The sequence below is a fragment of the Chelonoidis abingdonii genome, chromosome 2 (genome assembly GCF_003597395.2).
Source record: "Chelonoidis abingdonii isolate Lonesome George chromosome 2, CheloAbing_2.0, whole genome shotgun sequence".
Classification (NCBI taxonomy): Eukaryota; Metazoa; Chordata; order Testudines; family Testudinidae; genus Chelonoidis; species Chelonoidis abingdonii.
The window spans coordinates 16,878,998-16,897,254 of record NC_133770.1 but is presented as its reverse complement, the minus strand read 5'-3'; the positions used below and the strand labels follow the sequence as shown (position 1 = coordinate 16,897,254).

Below are 18,257 nucleotides of genomic sequence, written 5' to 3'. Positions count from 1 at the left end.
AAAACTGGAGGTTGAGTTGATCCCTTTTTAACAAATTGGCCCTTGAAAGTTATTTTGATCTCTAGAATTATAAAATAAATTACAGCAAAGAGACCTGTGGCACCTTATAGACTAACAGACGTATTGGAGCATGAGCTTTTGTGGGTGAATACCCACTTTGTCGGATGCTTTTACAGATCCAGACTAACACAGCTACTCCTCTGAAAATAAATTACGCATTTCAAACAAAAGTTTCCTTTTTTATTGACATTTCAGAACTTAACAATCACAATATTATTTTAACTGCTCAAGGCTGAAAATCTGATGTTCTGCCTCAAGCAGTGATTGATACTCCATGCTTCAGAGCAAAGTGATAAACCCCTGTAATGCATGTAGGCAGTGCTGTACGTGAGGGAAGGTCATACACTCTGAAGCATGAGATCTGTCTGAGACTCCTGTTTTGGCATTTATTACTGCACTTGATAAAATTTCCAAGGCTTTTAAAATCCATTACCAATATGGACCAGTTGACTTCCTTCAGCAGTAAGTCTCACAGGTTCACTATATGCTTTATAAAGAAATATTTTTTTTAATATTGTTCTGTCTGTATTTGCATGAATGTCATTGTGACACCCCTTATTCTAGTGTGGGATGGAGTGGAATGGATGGAAGACAGACTATATATTCTGGTCACACATTTAAGACCAAATACAGAAGTGAATTAAACTTGGATCCTTGCGATCTGAGCTCTTGATCAGAGTGGATCTAGAGGCTGAGGACTAGATTGTAACTTTGGCTTCCCCAGTTGTGCTGAAAGGAATGTGGTAGTGCCGTATTACAACTGGAGCCCCTAGGAGGAATTCTGTCTTGGTAAGAATTCTGCTTGAGGACCCTCAGGCAGCACACACTAGCTTGGCAGTTCACTACTTAGAGGATGCAGTGCGCTCCCTCCACTATGCTAGCCTGTTTTGCTGGCTGATTTAGAGAGATGAGCCAGAACCAACTTTTAACCCAACACTCCTCATTCTCTTTCAGGCAGTTAGCATCCATTGGAGCACTAGGAAGGTCAGGGCCTGTGTTCCTCAGCCATGTTAGATGTGTCCTTGGGTAGAGCCTCAAAAAGAGATAGAGGATCATGAAAGCCTACTATCCTTATGATTCCATCTACAATCTATCTCTGAGCAGTTATTTTGTGGCATAGTAGCAGGTAGTGTTGCCATGCATAGCTGATGGCTGTCAGAGGGCTAACTGCAGGGGTGGTCTATGTTGCCTGACTTAGGAAGAAGTTGATGAACTCAGGAAGACGAGCCCATGTTGAGGTGATGGAAGAATTTATTGGAAGAGGCAGCAGAAGTTTGTAAGATCTTTTCCTTGTTTAACTTTGGTTTCCCTTTGGATTCACTGATGGATGGTGTCGATATGGTTTCTGTGCTGTCATCCATGCTTTGATTTTTCTGCCTCCCTGTTTTTTTGTATGCAGATTTCATGCATAATGTGCAGTAATTCATGCTAAGGCAGAATACGCTAATATATTGTGTATATTTTATATGTTTCAGAGCTAAAAGCTATTAAAAGCTTTTATTATAAGGTTCCTTTTTATATGGATGGCTTCTATAAGCTCAGGCAGGAAAATTTTACTGGATAATCCTTGTAGTACTTCTTTTTCTGGCAGACAGTACCCATTGCTGAGATTTTATTAATATTTTGTTTCTTTCATTTTCTCAAACTGCAGTTGCTTTGGCATGAATGTTGACGGCAGTCACTATTTCATGTTATCTTTTTGTTTCAGAGAATCTCTGTGGTTAGTAGCTTTGCAGCATCCCTTTTTCTAAGTGCTTATGCACCCATCGATTACTGTGATGGTAAGTGTTGTGTGTCTTCTTTTTCGTTGGGGACAGTCTAGCATGGGAATTCCCTTTGTCTCCCCATCATGAGTAGAAGAGAGGCAAGATGTTTCTCACTTGTTCAAGTCTTACTGCTCTGATGATGAGTGTATTTGAACTTGTGGCTCTGCCCTGAATTAATTATTCCCATTTTAGTGTTCATCTTAATTCTGTCAGCGCTTTGTCCACAGATGCATACATGCATGTGCATGCGCGCACACACACACACACTAAAACTCTCACTCTTACACTCACTCTCTCTTTCTAACCTCCACTGTCTTACAGAATCCCTCAAAGGTTTTTGCAAAAATGGATTTGTGCACTTTGTTTTTCTGCTTTATGATGTATAAAGGATGTCTGAAATGTCTGTCAAAGTTATAGTTTTGTTTTTTGTTGCCTTAGACTTGACATTCCTGATATTTATATTCTTTCGTTGTTTGGACTGGGTCTCATAACATATATATGAGCTTTCTCATCTTAATTGGTGGACAAATTTATAACAAAAACATCCTTTCTCTAAAATGTTTATTAGCTGATGTTGTTAAATTGGTGTTAACTAAACCAAACAAATAAAAGGGTTTTAAACAATCTAAGTAAAAAATCCCTTCGCTTTTCAATTGCTTGATGTCATCACTTTCTTGTGATGACATTGTCTTGATATTTTTTCAGTCATCAAAGTGAGCCAAGACAAGGTCTTAATTGCTAATTTAAAGAGGAAAAACCAACAAAAATAAATAAATATGAACAAAACAGGCCTTTTTTGCATCATAACACTGGCAAAAAGGTGACTAGCCCAATTACTTTTTTCTTTGCAGGTTACCTTTAAGTTTCAGTAAGCTTCAGTAATAATTTTTGCAGGTCTACATCATCTTTCCCAATGGGCCAAATCCTGAAAGATTCTGAGCACCCGTCACTCTCATGATCTTTAGTGCAGGTTATGGATAGTCAGGAAGTGCAATCCATTTACTTTATTGGGAGTTGAGGGTGCTTAGTCCCTCACAAAGCACCTCAGCACTTTGGAGAATCAACCCCGAAATACTGTACTTAAACTAAAGCTGCTCAAAACTCTTTGGGATTTTTTGTGTGTGTGAAAAAAATGACTTTTCAAATGAAAAGAAAATTTTCATTTTGGCTGAAATTTTCAATTTGTATTTCAAGGAAAAATTAAAATGGTTTGATTTTTGAAAACTATTTTCAGAGAGAGAAGATAGGTAGAAGAAACAACTTTTTCAGTTTTTGAAATGGAAATTTTTTTGGTTTAGTCAAAAAACAAAAAAAATTATGAAAAACTTTGAACAAAATTGGAAATATTTTGTTTCATTTGAATTTTTTTACAGATAACATATAACATTCTAACTAGCTCTAACTTACACATATGGTGCTCTTCTAATTTTGTTGCTCCTCTGGACATTTAAGTACCTAGAGTAAATATTCAGTCCTGAGGATATAAAATTTATTAAATTTTTGTGTGAAAAGGATGAGAGAATGAAGTAAGACATTACAGTGCCAGTCTTTACTAGACTGAAGATCATGTATTATTTAAGTTACATTTTATCTTTCATTCCCTTGTCTTCCATTAACATAATGGGAGATCATTCTAATTCTAGTAATAAAAAATAATTATTATGCAATAGTTATTTTGCTGCTGATTACAAAAGCCTGTTACTTTCTCGTCTTGTACAATTTCCTGCAGTTCACTTGATGTCTTTCCATGGATCCTGTATATTGCATTTGGAAATACATATCTCAAAATAATAGATCTCTATTCTGTATTTCTGTAGGTTTAACTTCAGGTCACGTAGGCTTTTAAAGACCCTGTCAAGTTACACTAGAGCACTAAACAACTTATGTCTTTAAAGTTGTAGATTACACTAGGAAATGTTACTTACTCCAATTTAAAATTTTTCCTTGTTAAGGCCCAGTCTCATAAGGCATGACTCTGACTTGTTATTCATAAGCAGCAGAATACCCTCACTTGGTTGATTAAAAAAAATTAACTACGCTGTGGGAAGTGAGGAACAATTTCCATGTATGTTTTGCAGATGTTAAAAGTAAGATATATTTGGGACCTAAAATACTTGAGTGTGTCACCTGGAGGCATTGTTACTTTTTTTTTTTTTTAAAAACACCTTAAAGAACAGCTGCTCAGCTCTTAATACGGAGAGGCTTTTATGTTTTGAAATGTTTTCTAAGTACTTGAGGCACACCATAGATTAGCATACTTGTTTATGTTCTACCAAAGAAGAACATACTAAATTAAGGCCTTTGTCAAGAGTTGGAGGGATAGCTCAGTGGTTTGAGCATTAGCCTGCTAAATCCAGGGTTGTAAACTTAATTCTTGAGGGGGCCATTTAGGGATCTGGGGCAAAAATCTGTCTGGGGATTGGTCCTGCTTTGAGTAGGGGGTTGGACTAGATAACCTCTGAGGTCCCTTCCAACCCTAATAATCTATGATTCCATGAAGAGGAAGCATATTGGCCTAAATTCATCCTGGTGTAGCTCTGTTGGTGCCAATAGCGATATACCAGCTACAAATTTGACTCACCAAGATCAGAGCTTTGACACAAACACACTAGATGTTATATATATATGTTTTACGTGATTGATCACTGGATATTTTTTTCACTTTTAGTCCATTCATAAATACAATTAGGCAATGTCTTTTGGCCCTTTGTAATAGAACTTTGTTTTTTTCCCCCAGTGTTGAATCATTTAGGCTTTTTTGCATCAGTAATTAACATTTGCTGATCCTGACTGCACTTGGTCATCTTGAACTACCAATTGATGCTTGCAATGAGATACTGAATCCCTTTCATCCACTATCCTCTTCTCAATCACCGTTGAACCATGACCTCCGATATTGAATCCATTTATTGTTGAGTGTGTGTCCATATGAAGTGATAGGTCAAAGATCTGGCTTTGCTTTGTATGGCTTGACTCACCTTGATTTTAACCCTTGGAGTACTGGTAATCTTTAGACTGCCATCTAGATGAATATGTAGGAAGGTATGTGTATTCTACCTGTCTTTTATATGTAAAGATAGATATAAGTAAAATATTAATTTCTCCCTATAGTCTCCAATAGGTTAATAGTTAATTTAAAATATTTTTTACATTTTTTCCACCAGGTTCTGAATGGGAGGGTAAATTAAATGATCCTTTCACCTTTGAGTAGTATAGAAATATCTGAACATTTATTAGCAATTGGTGGCCCGAGGGAATTGAATTATCATCTTTTCATTGTAAGAGCTCAGAGTGAATTGCAAAGGTTGGCCCATCTAACTGGCTTTGTAGTGTTGTGGATTGATTTAAATCAAAACACTTTAAATCACCCACTTTAATCGTGATTTAAATCAGCAAGCAGAAAACCTTGTTATAAATACTCAATTTTAATTGTTTTGCATTTATACTTCAGTTATTTACCTAAAGAAAGTGTGATTTTTATTAAAGCATGTTGATTTTTAGTGTGTTAATTTGCATCTGTGTATAGCCTTTATAATAAATCTGTTGCTTCTTTTTGCTAACGAGGATACACTATATCCATACAAATTTATTTAAACTATATAAGTTAATACATTTATTCAGATTCTTAGTTTCTTTTTGTTGTGGTAGAAAATGGTGAATGATGCATTTCTTATTTACTAGTTGATTAATTTTTTTATTTGTGATTTGTATCAAGCTTTCATTTGGATGGAAATGCAATTAAATTAAAATGCTCAAAAGCAGCATTTACATTTTTTATTATTAAATACAACTACCTTAAATGTGCTGGATGCAAAGTGAAGAATGATCAAAAATTTTATCAGAATATGTTTTATATTCAAAAGTATCTGATTTATTATACAAAGGAAGTATTATCTGTAATGAATTAACTGAACTGATTGTTTCTAGTCACCATGTCCTTCAAGATTTTAGAACCAGTAGATTTAATCCTTTCACACCTAGTTTTTATTTGTAGACTGGAAGGGGAAACAAACTTTCCTGCTTTTGTTAACTTGCAATTGGTTTCTTAACTTTGAACAAGCTAGTCACTGAACTGAACTAGTTGAATAAATTGATACAAAGAAGATATTCTCTCTGCACCTGCAGAAGAGGCTTCAGCTGTCAAAAGCTGGTTAAGCACTTCAACAGACTCTGGTTCCACCAGTTCTGTGGTTTGACTTTCTTTGAAACTTGGCAGCAGACCTGTACTGATTGATACTACTTTTTGTATCTAATTTAAATTATTTTAATAGATTATAGTAATTTTAGGCCTTAACCTGGGTTGTCAATTTTCAAATTTAATTTTAAAAAGGTTTACTTTTAAAAAGAAACCTATATATGATTTAAATCAGACATTTGATTTAAATAAACCTCACAATTTGTGTATTTTAAAAATCGATTTTATGCACCCTGTGTCCATAGAACAGGATTAAAGTGGGAGGTTTTAATGCTCTGCCAGTCACATTTTGCATAGAAGGGACTAGAAAACTGCGTACAAAGAAATGGTGATAGAGTTTAAAGACTGGAACTGTCATGCCCTTTTACAAAACGGCATAAGAGAAGTCTGATTAAATGTGTCTCTAGGTTCAGATAAGGAATTTGCCCACAAAATCACCATATGTTTCTTTAAAAACTGTTATTGCTCTCTGAATAATTAAACCTTTAGACACTTGGCATTTTACTCTAGGAAGCTAGATGTGTGATAGAGCTTTTCCACAAAACATCCCTCTTTGGCCCTTTTAGGTTTGTCCAGACACTGTGCTATCCCTGAAGAGTCCTTGTGCAAGGACTTCCATTATGTCTAGACCAGGGGTAGGCAACCTATGGCGCATGTGCCATACACGAGCTGATTTTCAGTGGCACTCACATTGCCCAGGTCCTGGCCACTGGTCTGGGCGGCTCTGCATTTTAATTTAATTTTAAATGAAGCTTCTTAAACATTTTAAAAAACGTATTTACTTTATGTACAACAATAGCTTAGTTATATATTATAGACCTATAGAAAGAGACCTTCTAAAAATGTTAAAATATATTACTGGCACTCCAAACCTTAAATTAGGGTGAATAAATGAAGACTCAGCACACCACTTGCCGACCCCTGGCCTAGACCATGTACAGGGGTCTTAAGTGGTGGAAATGGTCCCTTTAAGAGAACGTGAAAAAGCTGGACTGTCCGTGTGTCTGTTTAAATCCTGTTGTATTTATTGCATTTGGTGGTTGTGGGTGTGATTGACAGCAGGAAAGAGAAATACATTTCTTGTCCATGGGAAGTGTGCTGTGCTGTGTTGAATTCCTGCTGCTGAATTATAGGGCAAATTAATCAGCATATAATTTATTAAGTGTATTTAATTGCATGAAATGAGATCAATTGAATTTAATACATTTAATTTCATTTATACATCATTAACTCGGGTAAGATGTAATCTAAATTTCCTATTGTGTGGCCTGAGGTAGTATCCCAAAAGTGTATAATACACTCTGTCTGTAAAGCTACATTCACTCTTGAAGCCATGGCACTGTTATGTTTTAACACTGGACTATGTGTTATTTGGTGTAAATATCCCATACATACTCATTGTTGGACCTCTCTATACAGGGCTGGTGCAAGGATGTTTTGCGCCCTAGGCGAAACTTCCACCTTGCGCCCTCCCCCGTCCTTGAGCCCCCTCCCTGAGCCCTCCCCATGGCAGCTCCCCCCTCCGCCCTCAGACACCCCCCCACTGCAGCAGCTCCCCCCTCTGCCATGAGGCACCCCCCCCCGTGGCGGCTCCCCCCCCCCCGCCTGAGGCACCTCCCCCGCCCCAGCTCACCCCTGCTCCGTCTCCACCCCGAGCACGCCATCGCTGCTTCACTTCTCCTGCTCCCAGGGTTGCGGCACCTAAGCTGATTGGCGCCGCAAGCCTGGGAGGCGGGAGAAGTGAAGCAGTTCACCTCTGCTCCACCTCCTCCCCAAACATTCCATGGCTGCTTCACTTCTCCCTCCTCCCAGGCTTGTGTGCTGCCCCCGCCCCCCTTACTTGCTGCAGACGGCCCTCCCAGTGTTCCCCTGCCCCAGCTCCCTCCGCCTAAATACCAGCGGCGACCGGGGCGGCTGAAGATCTGGTCGCTGCTGAAGAAAATGCTGCCCCCCGCCTAAATGGTTGCACCGGCCCTGTCTCTATATAACGTTAAGCCACTAAACTGTTTATCTAGCACAAGTCCCACTGTGGCACTTAATCCCTCTGTGAGTGAGTGTGCATGCGTGTGTGTGTGTGTCTGTGAGAGAGAGTGCTTTTGGAAGAGGAGCTGCAGTGGGGATGCGGTTATTTTTGTACCCTATGAGCACTGTGGAGTGAATGGGGGCTCTTCAGTAGCCTGAAATAGCTTGGAGCAGAAGAGGCTGTTAGGAATTAATCCAGGGTGTGGCATCTAGCTCTGGATATCCAGAGAGGTTACTTTTAAAATTTGGGCCATGACCTCTCTGGATCAATTTCCTCATTTGTAAAGGAGGGTGATAATACAAATATCACTTCACAGGCATCTTAGGAGGATTAGTTACAGCCAGATGATGGCCTAAAACCACAACCCAACTAGGGTGCAGTGCAAAGGGCATACCACCATAGTAGGAATTCCTGCATTATTGTGCCTCAGGCACAATTCCCTCAACTGCGGAGGGAATGCAGTTGCTGCATCACCCTTTGATTGGGTGCAGCATATGCTTAATTTTCTGCTGGCCAGTGTTGAGGGGTTGCAAGGTCTATATCCATGCCCCCTACTTATTTTGGGAGTCTAGCATCACTGGTTGGAGTGCAAGGACTTTGACTATATCCAGTTCCTATGCAGTGGGGAAGATTCCTTACCCCCTCCCCGTTTTCAAAATGAAAGCTACCACAGAGCTGTGAGTCAGTAACTGTACAGCATCCCTGTGCTCTGCTGAGCTGAGACCATTCCATTTCAGTATTAAATGTCCACTTTTATTTATAGTTTCTTTTCTGCCTTTAAGCAGGTGAAATTCTCTAATGCAGTATCTTTTGTTTTCTTTTCATAATCTATTTTATGTTCCAAGATCTACATTTCTTGTTTGAATACTGTTGTCTCATAGGTTCTGGAATGAATTTACTGCAGATTTGTGATAAAATATGGTCCACCGCCTGCCTCAATGCTTGTGCGCCTGGATTAGAAGAAAAGCTGGGACCTGTTGTGCCATCCAGCTCAGTATTGGTATGTGCAAGTGTAGGATAACTGCTGATGAACATGTCATTGGAAGATTTTGGGGTTATGCTCTGTGTGTAACAGCTGTGGCTCCTCGTGGTGTATGTTTGCACAGAGATGCTGTGCTCTAGGGGTAGTCCCCAGAGCTGTTCTGGCTGACTGCTATGTCTAGGAGTGCTGTGGAAGTGCATTCCAGAGCAGCAGCGCTGATATCTTTGAAAGGACGCACAAGCTCTACTTTTGTGGCTGCTAGCTGTCACTACTTACATCACTAGATTCCTCTGGTCTTTGCATGCTGGGGATACAAAGACTAAGAGTGCAGTGACCCTGTTGGAGTGCTCAAATGATAGTAGTCTCTTTTCTCTCCTTGCACGCCCACAAACACTTATTTGACTTTAGAAGAGTGAACGATATTTACTGTATTTCTTTTGTCATCAGTCAGTAACACTGAAGAAATAGAACCTGACATTCAAGCTTCTCAAGTTCAGTACTGCATGGTAGTTATAAAGTTTGTAGGGCAATAACTTTAATCAATTATCAGGTTTATTAAAAGCCCCTCAGTTCACCTACCATATCTTTGTTATATTGCCAAAACGAATCAGGTTGAATACCTTTTGAAATAGATCAATTTGGTCTGATCAGCACCACAAAAAGAGAGATGTGCATGTATGGGAGTTGGGATAGCAGGCACCCAGCCACTATATAAGCACTAGTGAACATGATTGACCCATCTGGGAGTGTGCTGTGATTCCAGTGCCAAGTGTTGGTCTTCTGGTATTGGCAGTGAAAACTGGAGCAGTGTTTTAGAAGTCATTGTAAGTGTCCTCTTACTTTTAAGAATAATCTCCTCTTGCTACTATTTGTTATTGGTGAGATGTAAAAGAATGGAATCCTCGACCCTTGAAATAAAAGGTAATCGATGATGAGCATTCATATCACATTTGACGTAGTGATGCATACCAGCTGTGTATTTGTTTTTGATTGCATATCAATCTGTATTCCTATCTATTTTTGAATATTAATATATATGTATGTGGGTGTGGAACATAAGTGTGTGTATATTTTGTGAATAACTGGAGGGAGATCTGAAGTCAGAATGCTGCTGTTGTCTTCACCATTTCAGAATCTGATCTGAGGGATGTTTTCAGGAGGTTTTCTTGTTTGTATCTTACAAAAATGTTAGCTCAAAAATTTCTAAAGCACTGCACTGCAAAACAAATGTAAATAATTATTGCAGCTACTGTAGAAGTACTATAGAATCTTCTGGATATCTCTGTTGTAGATGTATTTTGACACTTGGGGTTTAATTTGCACTTTTCAGCTTTCTTCATGTTTTGTTTACTCCCTAGGGCTCAGTTTCTCCATATTATATTCAGCGCTACGGGTTTAGTCCAGACTGTAAAGTAGTAGCATTTACCGGGGACAATCCAGGTGAGATAGTAAACAAATATGCTTCCATAATTCTGTGTTTGTGTATTGTCATATTCACTGAATAAATCTCATCATTTCTTAGGTGATCTGTATATGGTGAAAGAATATCACACATAGGCACCTTTTTCCAATAGCCTTTGTCACTGATTCTTCTGAGGTACATAGTTTGTATGAGATATATACTGCATATGGACTCCAAATGCATCTCATAATCACAGTACACCTAAACTGCACCTTGAAAATTTAGGTTTTGGTTTATCCACAACTGAGAAACTTCCTTTGCCAATGAACACTTCCATTTTAGCTTGAGAAAAATCTTTTGTTTAAAGACTTGCATTTTCTCCTCCAAGCTTGAAGGTGGAAACCGAGATCAGCGAGTCACACTAACTACTAGAACTTTTCTTCAATCAGTCTTTTAGTCCTGAGTATGAAGAAGATAAAACCTAGTTCAAATAAACATATATTTAAATTAAGATAAACCAATTCCCAAACCTTTAAAAAGAAATCACCTGTTAAAACCTGAAGAAAGGTTTAAAAATAAAATTCTATAAACAGGAAACAAACCCTTAAAAAGTAGTGCACGGTTTCACATTAATAGTCCATAACATTAGTACTTGCATTAATGATACTGCAGTGCTTTAGACGGTTACTTGTGGAGAATAAATACCATAGTTTTTTAAAAAGGAATAACACAGTGACAGAAGACAAACTTTGTCACTACAAGATACAGTGTAAGCCTTACTTGAAAGAGACAGTGGGAGGTCAGGCATCAGAGTGCTTGAAAGTTTGTTTTTATTCTTTTAATCTCCCAACCTCATTAATCTTGTGGGTGCAGAAATTTTAATGATGCTGTTTACTAAAATTCTAATTAAGAGGTAATTGCAGGGGCTTCAAAATTCCCTGGTGTCCAGGATGTGCTAAATTTAGGGATGTTTGTGGAAGTTCTGAAAACTCCTATGGACTAGAGTGTGGAAGCGCCATTTCTTGAGATTTTTAAATGATTATTCATCTGTATAACAGTAGTGCTTACATGTCTGAACCAAGATAGAGGCTTCATTATGCTAGGCACTGTACATATGTATAGTAAAAGACAGAGTTATAGTCAAAATGGACAAGTCAGGCAAAAGGGACTGTCATTGGCCCCACTTTATAGATGTGGAACAGAGGGAGATTAAGTGACTTGCCCAGAGTAACACAGGAAGTCTGTTGCAGAGCCAGGAATTGAACCAAGACTGCCTGAATCCCAGATGGGTACTTCAGCTTCAAGGCTATCCTTCTCTAAGGTTCAAATCCAGCAAAGGACTTAGGCATGTGGATAGTCCTACTGATGTCAGTAGGACACCTTGTCTGTTTAAGTACTTTACTGAAGTACTTTACTGAAACAGGACCTAAGATATTTAAAAGTTGAGAGACCAAAACACTAGAAAATATACCATAGAGAACAATTCCGCACTGGGGAAAAGTGGGAGTGCGTGGACTAACAGGTGACGTGATAGAATTTTTAATCTCCAACTCCTTTGATTCTAGGATGCCCAATAATGACGAACTTCAGTATTTAGGGCGAACATCTCCAAAGTGAACGAGGCTTAGTCACCACTTAAGTCTACTTTGAGTTAATGCTTGGGCCTTGCGCTGGCTTTCTGTACAGAATAGAATGTCGTCTCTAGTGCAACATAATTACCTTGCATGCTTAGTTATTAACCGAACTATCTTACGTATGTTTTCAGCATCACTTGCAGGAATGAAACTTGAAGAAGGGGACATTGCGGTAGGTCAATACACATTCATGAAAAATGTTCACATCACTGTGGTAAAATTAGAGCTGCTACAGAGTATAAAATAGTAACCTGGACAATAACCTTAGGTCCTCAACTAAACCAAAATAGAGAATCTGTTGATTTTCTATGTACTGGAGTCAGACTGATTCTCATTTCAGTTCTTCCTGGAGCTGAATGTAGGATTTTAAGCAAACTCGTGGAATATTTTTAAGGTAATGTCCCAAATTTCTAAATTGCTGGATCTCTTTCTGTCTCTGGAACATATTTCATTAGGGTGACAACCTGAATCAGTGCTTGCTATAATAAGAATCCAATTCACTTAAAGTGTGATTTAAAAACAACTAGCAGTAATAATAAATGGGTTTAATTTAATTTCTTTATTGCCTTCCATGTGATAATACTGCAATTATTTTCTTCTCCAGATTAGTCTTGGCACAAGCGACACATTGTTTCTTTGGATTAAAGAACCAACGCCTGCATTAGAAGGTCATGTTTTCTGCAATCCTGTTGACTCTCAAGCCTATATGGCACTTCTATGGTAACATCCTTTTATATTATTTTTCTCTTACATTTGGAGTCAACAAGATATTTTTCTCGTTTCCTTTGCAAAATGATAATGAATAAAAAATTCACTATTATATACAGTATATGACAACATTGGCATCAACATTATGACATCCCCATTATTTAATTTGGGGATCAGGAGCTGCAAAATTGTGAGGAATAAGCTCTGGTGTTAATAGTAGGGATGTGGTTCATTTTTGTATAATTTGAGGCTGGTGAGCATGAATCTAAGGCAGCGTATTAAATTTAGAGGACTAGAAATCACATGAATGGTAATGGTTTGGAGGCTAGATCCTTGACCCAAAATATGTAACCTTTGCACTAGTAGTACAAAAGGGATTTAAAGGTACCTTAAAGAGGCATCTGGAGATTCCTCTTTCATAGAGGGGAACTGCTGCTGTTCTGAGACGTGCTGGGTGTGTAGCTGGAACACATCATCCTATGATATTCAGCTGATGGAATGGTCTCTAGGATAGCCCTGTGGCTGCTCTAATTTGCCCAAGGAGATGGTTTGTCCCATACGCAGCACCAGGGTCAAAGTAGGAGAGAAGGTTTGGAGCCACCTTTGTCTCTCCCACCTCAGTTGCACCGACTTATAGTACTCTGGACTGATACTTTCAAAGCAGTCTAAGGAATTTAGATATATGTTCCATTATCGTTAGTGAAAGTTGTGTGTATAAATCCTCTAGTGTGTTAAAATCCTCTTTAATAATCTGAGGTGTGTGTGCCCAAATGACCTGGAAAATGCAGTTTTTTAAGATATAGTTTGTATTGTTGTTTGTTTTTAGTTTTAAGAATGGCTCTCTAATAAGAGAGAGGATCAGAGATGACTGTGCTTCAGGCTCCTGGGACGAATTCTCCAAAGCCCTAAAATGTACTGTTGTTGGAAATGATGGAAACCTAGGTATGAACCTTAACAAAGCTGGAAACTCTAGAGTTTGCTTGGATGCGATCATTATTTCACAGGTAGTAGAAGTGAAAACTTGGGTGATAATAAAGACCAAAAAAGTCCTGAAATGTACCCAGATATATTCTACTTTGTTGGAAGACCAGTTTTCATTTTGGCCTTCGTCTTGAGTGGCCACTATCAGCATCTTATTCTGGAAGTTGTCTTGGCAACTGAAAATGGGATAGTACTGTTTCATTATCAAACACAGAGGACACAGTTTGATCTAGAGAATAAGTTAAGCACTTAGTGTACTTTGTGTACATTGTATTTTGTGTCAAACTGTTTCATTATCACACAAGCAGAGGAGACACTTTGATAAAGAAAAGATGAGAGATTTCAATCAGCACTAAGTAGCAGTTGCCCATAATAATTTAAAAGAAATAAAAAATAGAATAAACTATTATGTCATGACAGTAGTAGTCATGAAATGGTGTAAAATAATGAAAATATAAAGATGAAAAAACCCTAAAATAAAATTAAATTTTGAAATTCCAAAATGAAAACCTTTCAGAATTCCCTTTAGCAGGAAATTCTGAAAATATTTCTTTTAATCCAGATTCAGCATGAAAACAAATTTAGAAATGTTGAAATTTCCCACAAAATAGAAATTCCACGTTTCAACCATCTCTACTAGGGTGTGTCTTTATGTTGTACTAGAGCTGTAATAACGAGGAAGATGGAGGGCAATAAAATGTCTAGGGAATGAAAAAGCTTTCATAAAAATTTTCACTGTTCACCAAGGGTCATATCTAAAGTTGATTAAAGTCAATGGGTGTCTGAGCAGTGAAATAACTAATAACCATGGTATGATGTTGTGACCGGGGTTCTTGTGGGGGCCAGCTATAATCACTCAGTTAAGGTGAACTGCAAAGAATGGGGAAGACAATCCCCATAAAGATACTGGATATTCCATATTTAGATTTACCAAACCAGCATAAAACAGATTCTCTATTACCTTACTGGTTACTCAGAAGTCCAAATAACACAGTTCCCTTAAAGTGATCAAGCCTCAGGCCTCCATCTAGGCATCCACATCAAAGATGATAAAAATTTCTGTAAATCTTATTTCATCATATAAAAGAAAAGATTCTACCAATCCCAAAGTATCGGATACATTACCTACCAGGTTATTGAATATTCAATCTTATCCAAATACATACTACAGCCAGTTCTTATTAACCAAACTAAACTTTATTAAAAAACAAGAGAGAGAGAGAGAGAATGGTTAAAAGATCAATATACATACAGATATGAGTTCAATTCATTTAGGTGAAGATTCATTGCAGAGATGATGCGTTTTGTAGTTGCAAAGAGTTCTTTTAGAAATAGTTAATAGATTATAGTCCAATGTCCAAATATCATAGTGAGGGCATATTGGCATAACTGGGATCTCAGTCTTGCAACTCAAACTTCCCCTGATGAAGCCTAAGCAGATCTGAGATAACAGAATCAGGACCAAAGGATCTTTTATCTAATTTCATGTCCTTTTTGACAAGCTGGAGTTCAAAAGGTAATTAGGATGATTTTGAAGGAGGTCCATCACCAGTACTTAGCTATATAATTAACATAAGGCAATTTGTTTGTTCCTCCACCATTCACAGATTTACTGTACAGCTCAAAGAGAGATGAATATAGAGAGAGCCCATGTTTACAATTCATTTAAATGCTAGGATGTTCTTTTGATCTCTGAATTATCAGAATACAGCATAGACAGGGACTGTTGATTACATTGTCGACCCTACTCATACATATGTACATACACAAAGATATTATCTCCCCATATGTCTCTTGAGGGTTATTTATTTTGCAGGATGTTTAACCCTTTCTAGCCATGTGTCGCAGACGTTTTTAATATTGAAATGTTACCTTGTAAGCAAATCAGAGCAAGTGAGCAAAGCACTAGTGTCAATGTTACATGATAGTAATGCCTAGTCTACACCTAAAATATTTGCCAGGAGTGTGAAAAAAACCATATCTGTAACCAACGTACCTATGCCGGCCAAAGTTCTTGTGTAGGTTATTGCAGTTTGCACTTATTTTGGCAAAAAAAGTTTTTTTGCAGGTATAGCTTATTTTGTTTAGGGAAATCACATAAGTTATACTGGCAACAGAACTCTTTTGCTTGTGTAAACTGTGTCTGTGTTTGGAGGGTGTGCTGTTTTGGCTATATGGATATAGCTCTACTGGCAAACCCTTTCTAGGGTAGACAGGACATCAGACCTTTTCCCAGTGTGAGTCAGTGTTTCAGTACTCAGTGTTGTATTTAAGTGAATTAGAACTATTTTCCATTATGCAGAGAATCAAAATAATAGCTGAAATAGTTTGTCTATTTATACTTTGTAAAAGATTTATATTTGAGGATATTTTTTTCTCCCTCCTGAACTTTACTGTCCCACATACAAGTGTACTGAGTAGCTCCTAGTGAAGTTGATGAAAGCTGTGTTTGTATGCATTCTAATAAATAAGACAGGGCCTTGTTCCAGTCAGATGACCATCTAAGATACTCCTTGGACTGTCTCAGCTCTTCTTTCCCCATCCTCATCTTCTTTTCCTTATCTCATTCATTGATAAGGAGCAACAGACCTTTCTCTCAAATTGCTCCTCGTTATCTAGAAAACCCTCTCTGCCTCTTATCCCTGATATATAACTTCTAATGCTGTCTAATAAAGCCATCAGATCTGACACCAAGAGCCTTCCAGTTTGCCTGTGCCCCTTCTCCTAGCTTCGTATCACTTGTTCCTTTTGTGTCTCCCTTTCCCACTTGCCCTGTATCTACTGATGCTACCTCTAAGATTTACTGTAACCTACATACACTATTTGTGTTTGTATGTATTTGGTTGGTAATTTCTGTTATATAGTGAGGCTGAGTTGCTGGATTTGTCTTTTTTTATTATATAGTTTGTGTTTCTATTGAAGTATTCAAGGTGCCTGGAGTCAGAGATGCTTTTAAAAAACACATTCTTATAAATCAATGAAAACAGAATAAATTAAATAAATGTGTGGACTGGAATTGGTCAGGAAACATTCTGTGATTTTATTTTGTGTATGGAAATAGCTATATAAAATTTAAATTTATTGTGTCGTAAATCAAATTACTTTGTCTTGCTTCACTCTGTTACCATTCTGTACTCTTATGGGCATTATATATACTTGTTGTTTTTCTATCCATTTGCTGAAACTAATACTTTTTTGTGCCAGAAGAAAACATGACTATCTTTAATTTGCTTTGATTTAAGGTTTCTATTTTGATGTGATAGAGATAACTCCTGAAGCTGTTGGGATTCACAGATTCAACAGAGACAACGACAAGGTAGTAATAACCTATTTAACACATTGTAGTAAATCATGTTGTGTTCATGACTTAAAGGAGGCTCATCCCATCAAGGCCTGAGAACTTTGCTCTCTTCTGCATCTGTGGTTATTCCTTCTGGATTTCATATACTGATGTGATCCTCAGAGTGATTTTCTGAAGGCATTTTCTGGCCTGTGTCCCAGGCTTAGAGGTATCCACAGTACTACTCTGAACCCAGCTAGCTCATTATAATGCCTATTTATTGTGCTCCTGGGTTAGGGGACTTGATGTGCGCTGTGTTAATCTAGCAAACCAAATAGTGCTAGATTAACATAGACTGTTGCCACAATTGAGACTAAAGGTTTGATTTTTGTACACCGGCATCCATTTTCTGTGGGCACAAATAAATCACTTGTCTAGGGCAGTATCTACACTACAGGAACTGTTGTGGAACAGCTATGGTGCTGTAATTATGCCGGCATAACCTTGTAGTGCAGACACAGCCTACAGCAACGGAACAAGTTTTTCGGTCACTATAAGAACACCACATCCCTGAGCAAAGTTAGCTAGACTGACAGAAGCTATCTGCTGTTGAGCTGGCTATGACTACACTGGGGGTTAGATTTTCACAACCCTAAGTGCCATAGCTATGTTGACCTAAATTTTAGGTGTAGACCAGGCCAAAGTCCCTGATTTGCATACACAGGGAGAAGTGCACACATTTTTGGTAAGCTCAGAGAGCTGATAGGTAAGGTCCCATGGCAATCAAGACTGAGGGGAAAAACAACTGAGGAGAGTTGGCAGTTTTTCAAAGGGACACTTTGAAGGGCCCAAAAGCAAGCTATAAGAGTAGGAAAAGATAGAAATGTGGCAAAAGACCACTTGGGTAACCACGAGATCTTGCCATGACTACAAAAATGAAAAAGGGTCATATAAATGGAAACAGGTCAGATTAACAAAGGATGAATATAGGCAATCAACACGAGCATGCAGAAGGGCAAGAAAGAAAGGCACCAAGCAACAAATGAGCTCAAACTACTATGGGAAGAAAGGGAAAAAGAAGACTTCATTATCAATACATTAGAAGCAAGACACAGATCCAAGGGACAGGTGAGGGAACGGCCACGCTCAGTGAGGACGGATGGAAAGCAATTAACAGGAAATGAAATGGCAAGATGCTTAATGAACGGTCCTGTAATTCGGTCTCC

The 18,257-nt window shown here is 38.1% G+C and overlaps 1 protein-coding gene across 1 annotated transcript in view; it reads left to right on the top strand.

The window, feature by feature from the left end:
• The window catches only part of XYLB (xylulokinase), a 152,507-nt gene that overhangs the window by 16,626 nt on the left and 117,624 nt on the right, over nucleotides 1-18,257 (top strand). The window contains exons 8-14 of the mRNA XM_032778508.2: nucleotides 1,769-1,841; nucleotides 8,926-9,044; nucleotides 10,385-10,466; nucleotides 12,194-12,234; nucleotides 12,667-12,782; nucleotides 13,597-13,712; nucleotides 16,994-17,067. Coding sequence (XP_032634399.1) covers nucleotides 1,769-1,841; nucleotides 8,926-9,044; nucleotides 10,385-10,466; nucleotides 12,194-12,234; nucleotides 12,667-12,782; nucleotides 13,597-13,712; nucleotides 16,994-17,067 — 621 coding nt within the window. The remainder of the gene's footprint in view (nucleotides 1-1,768; nucleotides 1,842-8,925; nucleotides 9,045-10,384; nucleotides 10,467-12,193; nucleotides 12,235-12,666; nucleotides 12,783-13,596; nucleotides 13,713-16,993; nucleotides 17,068-18,257) is intronic.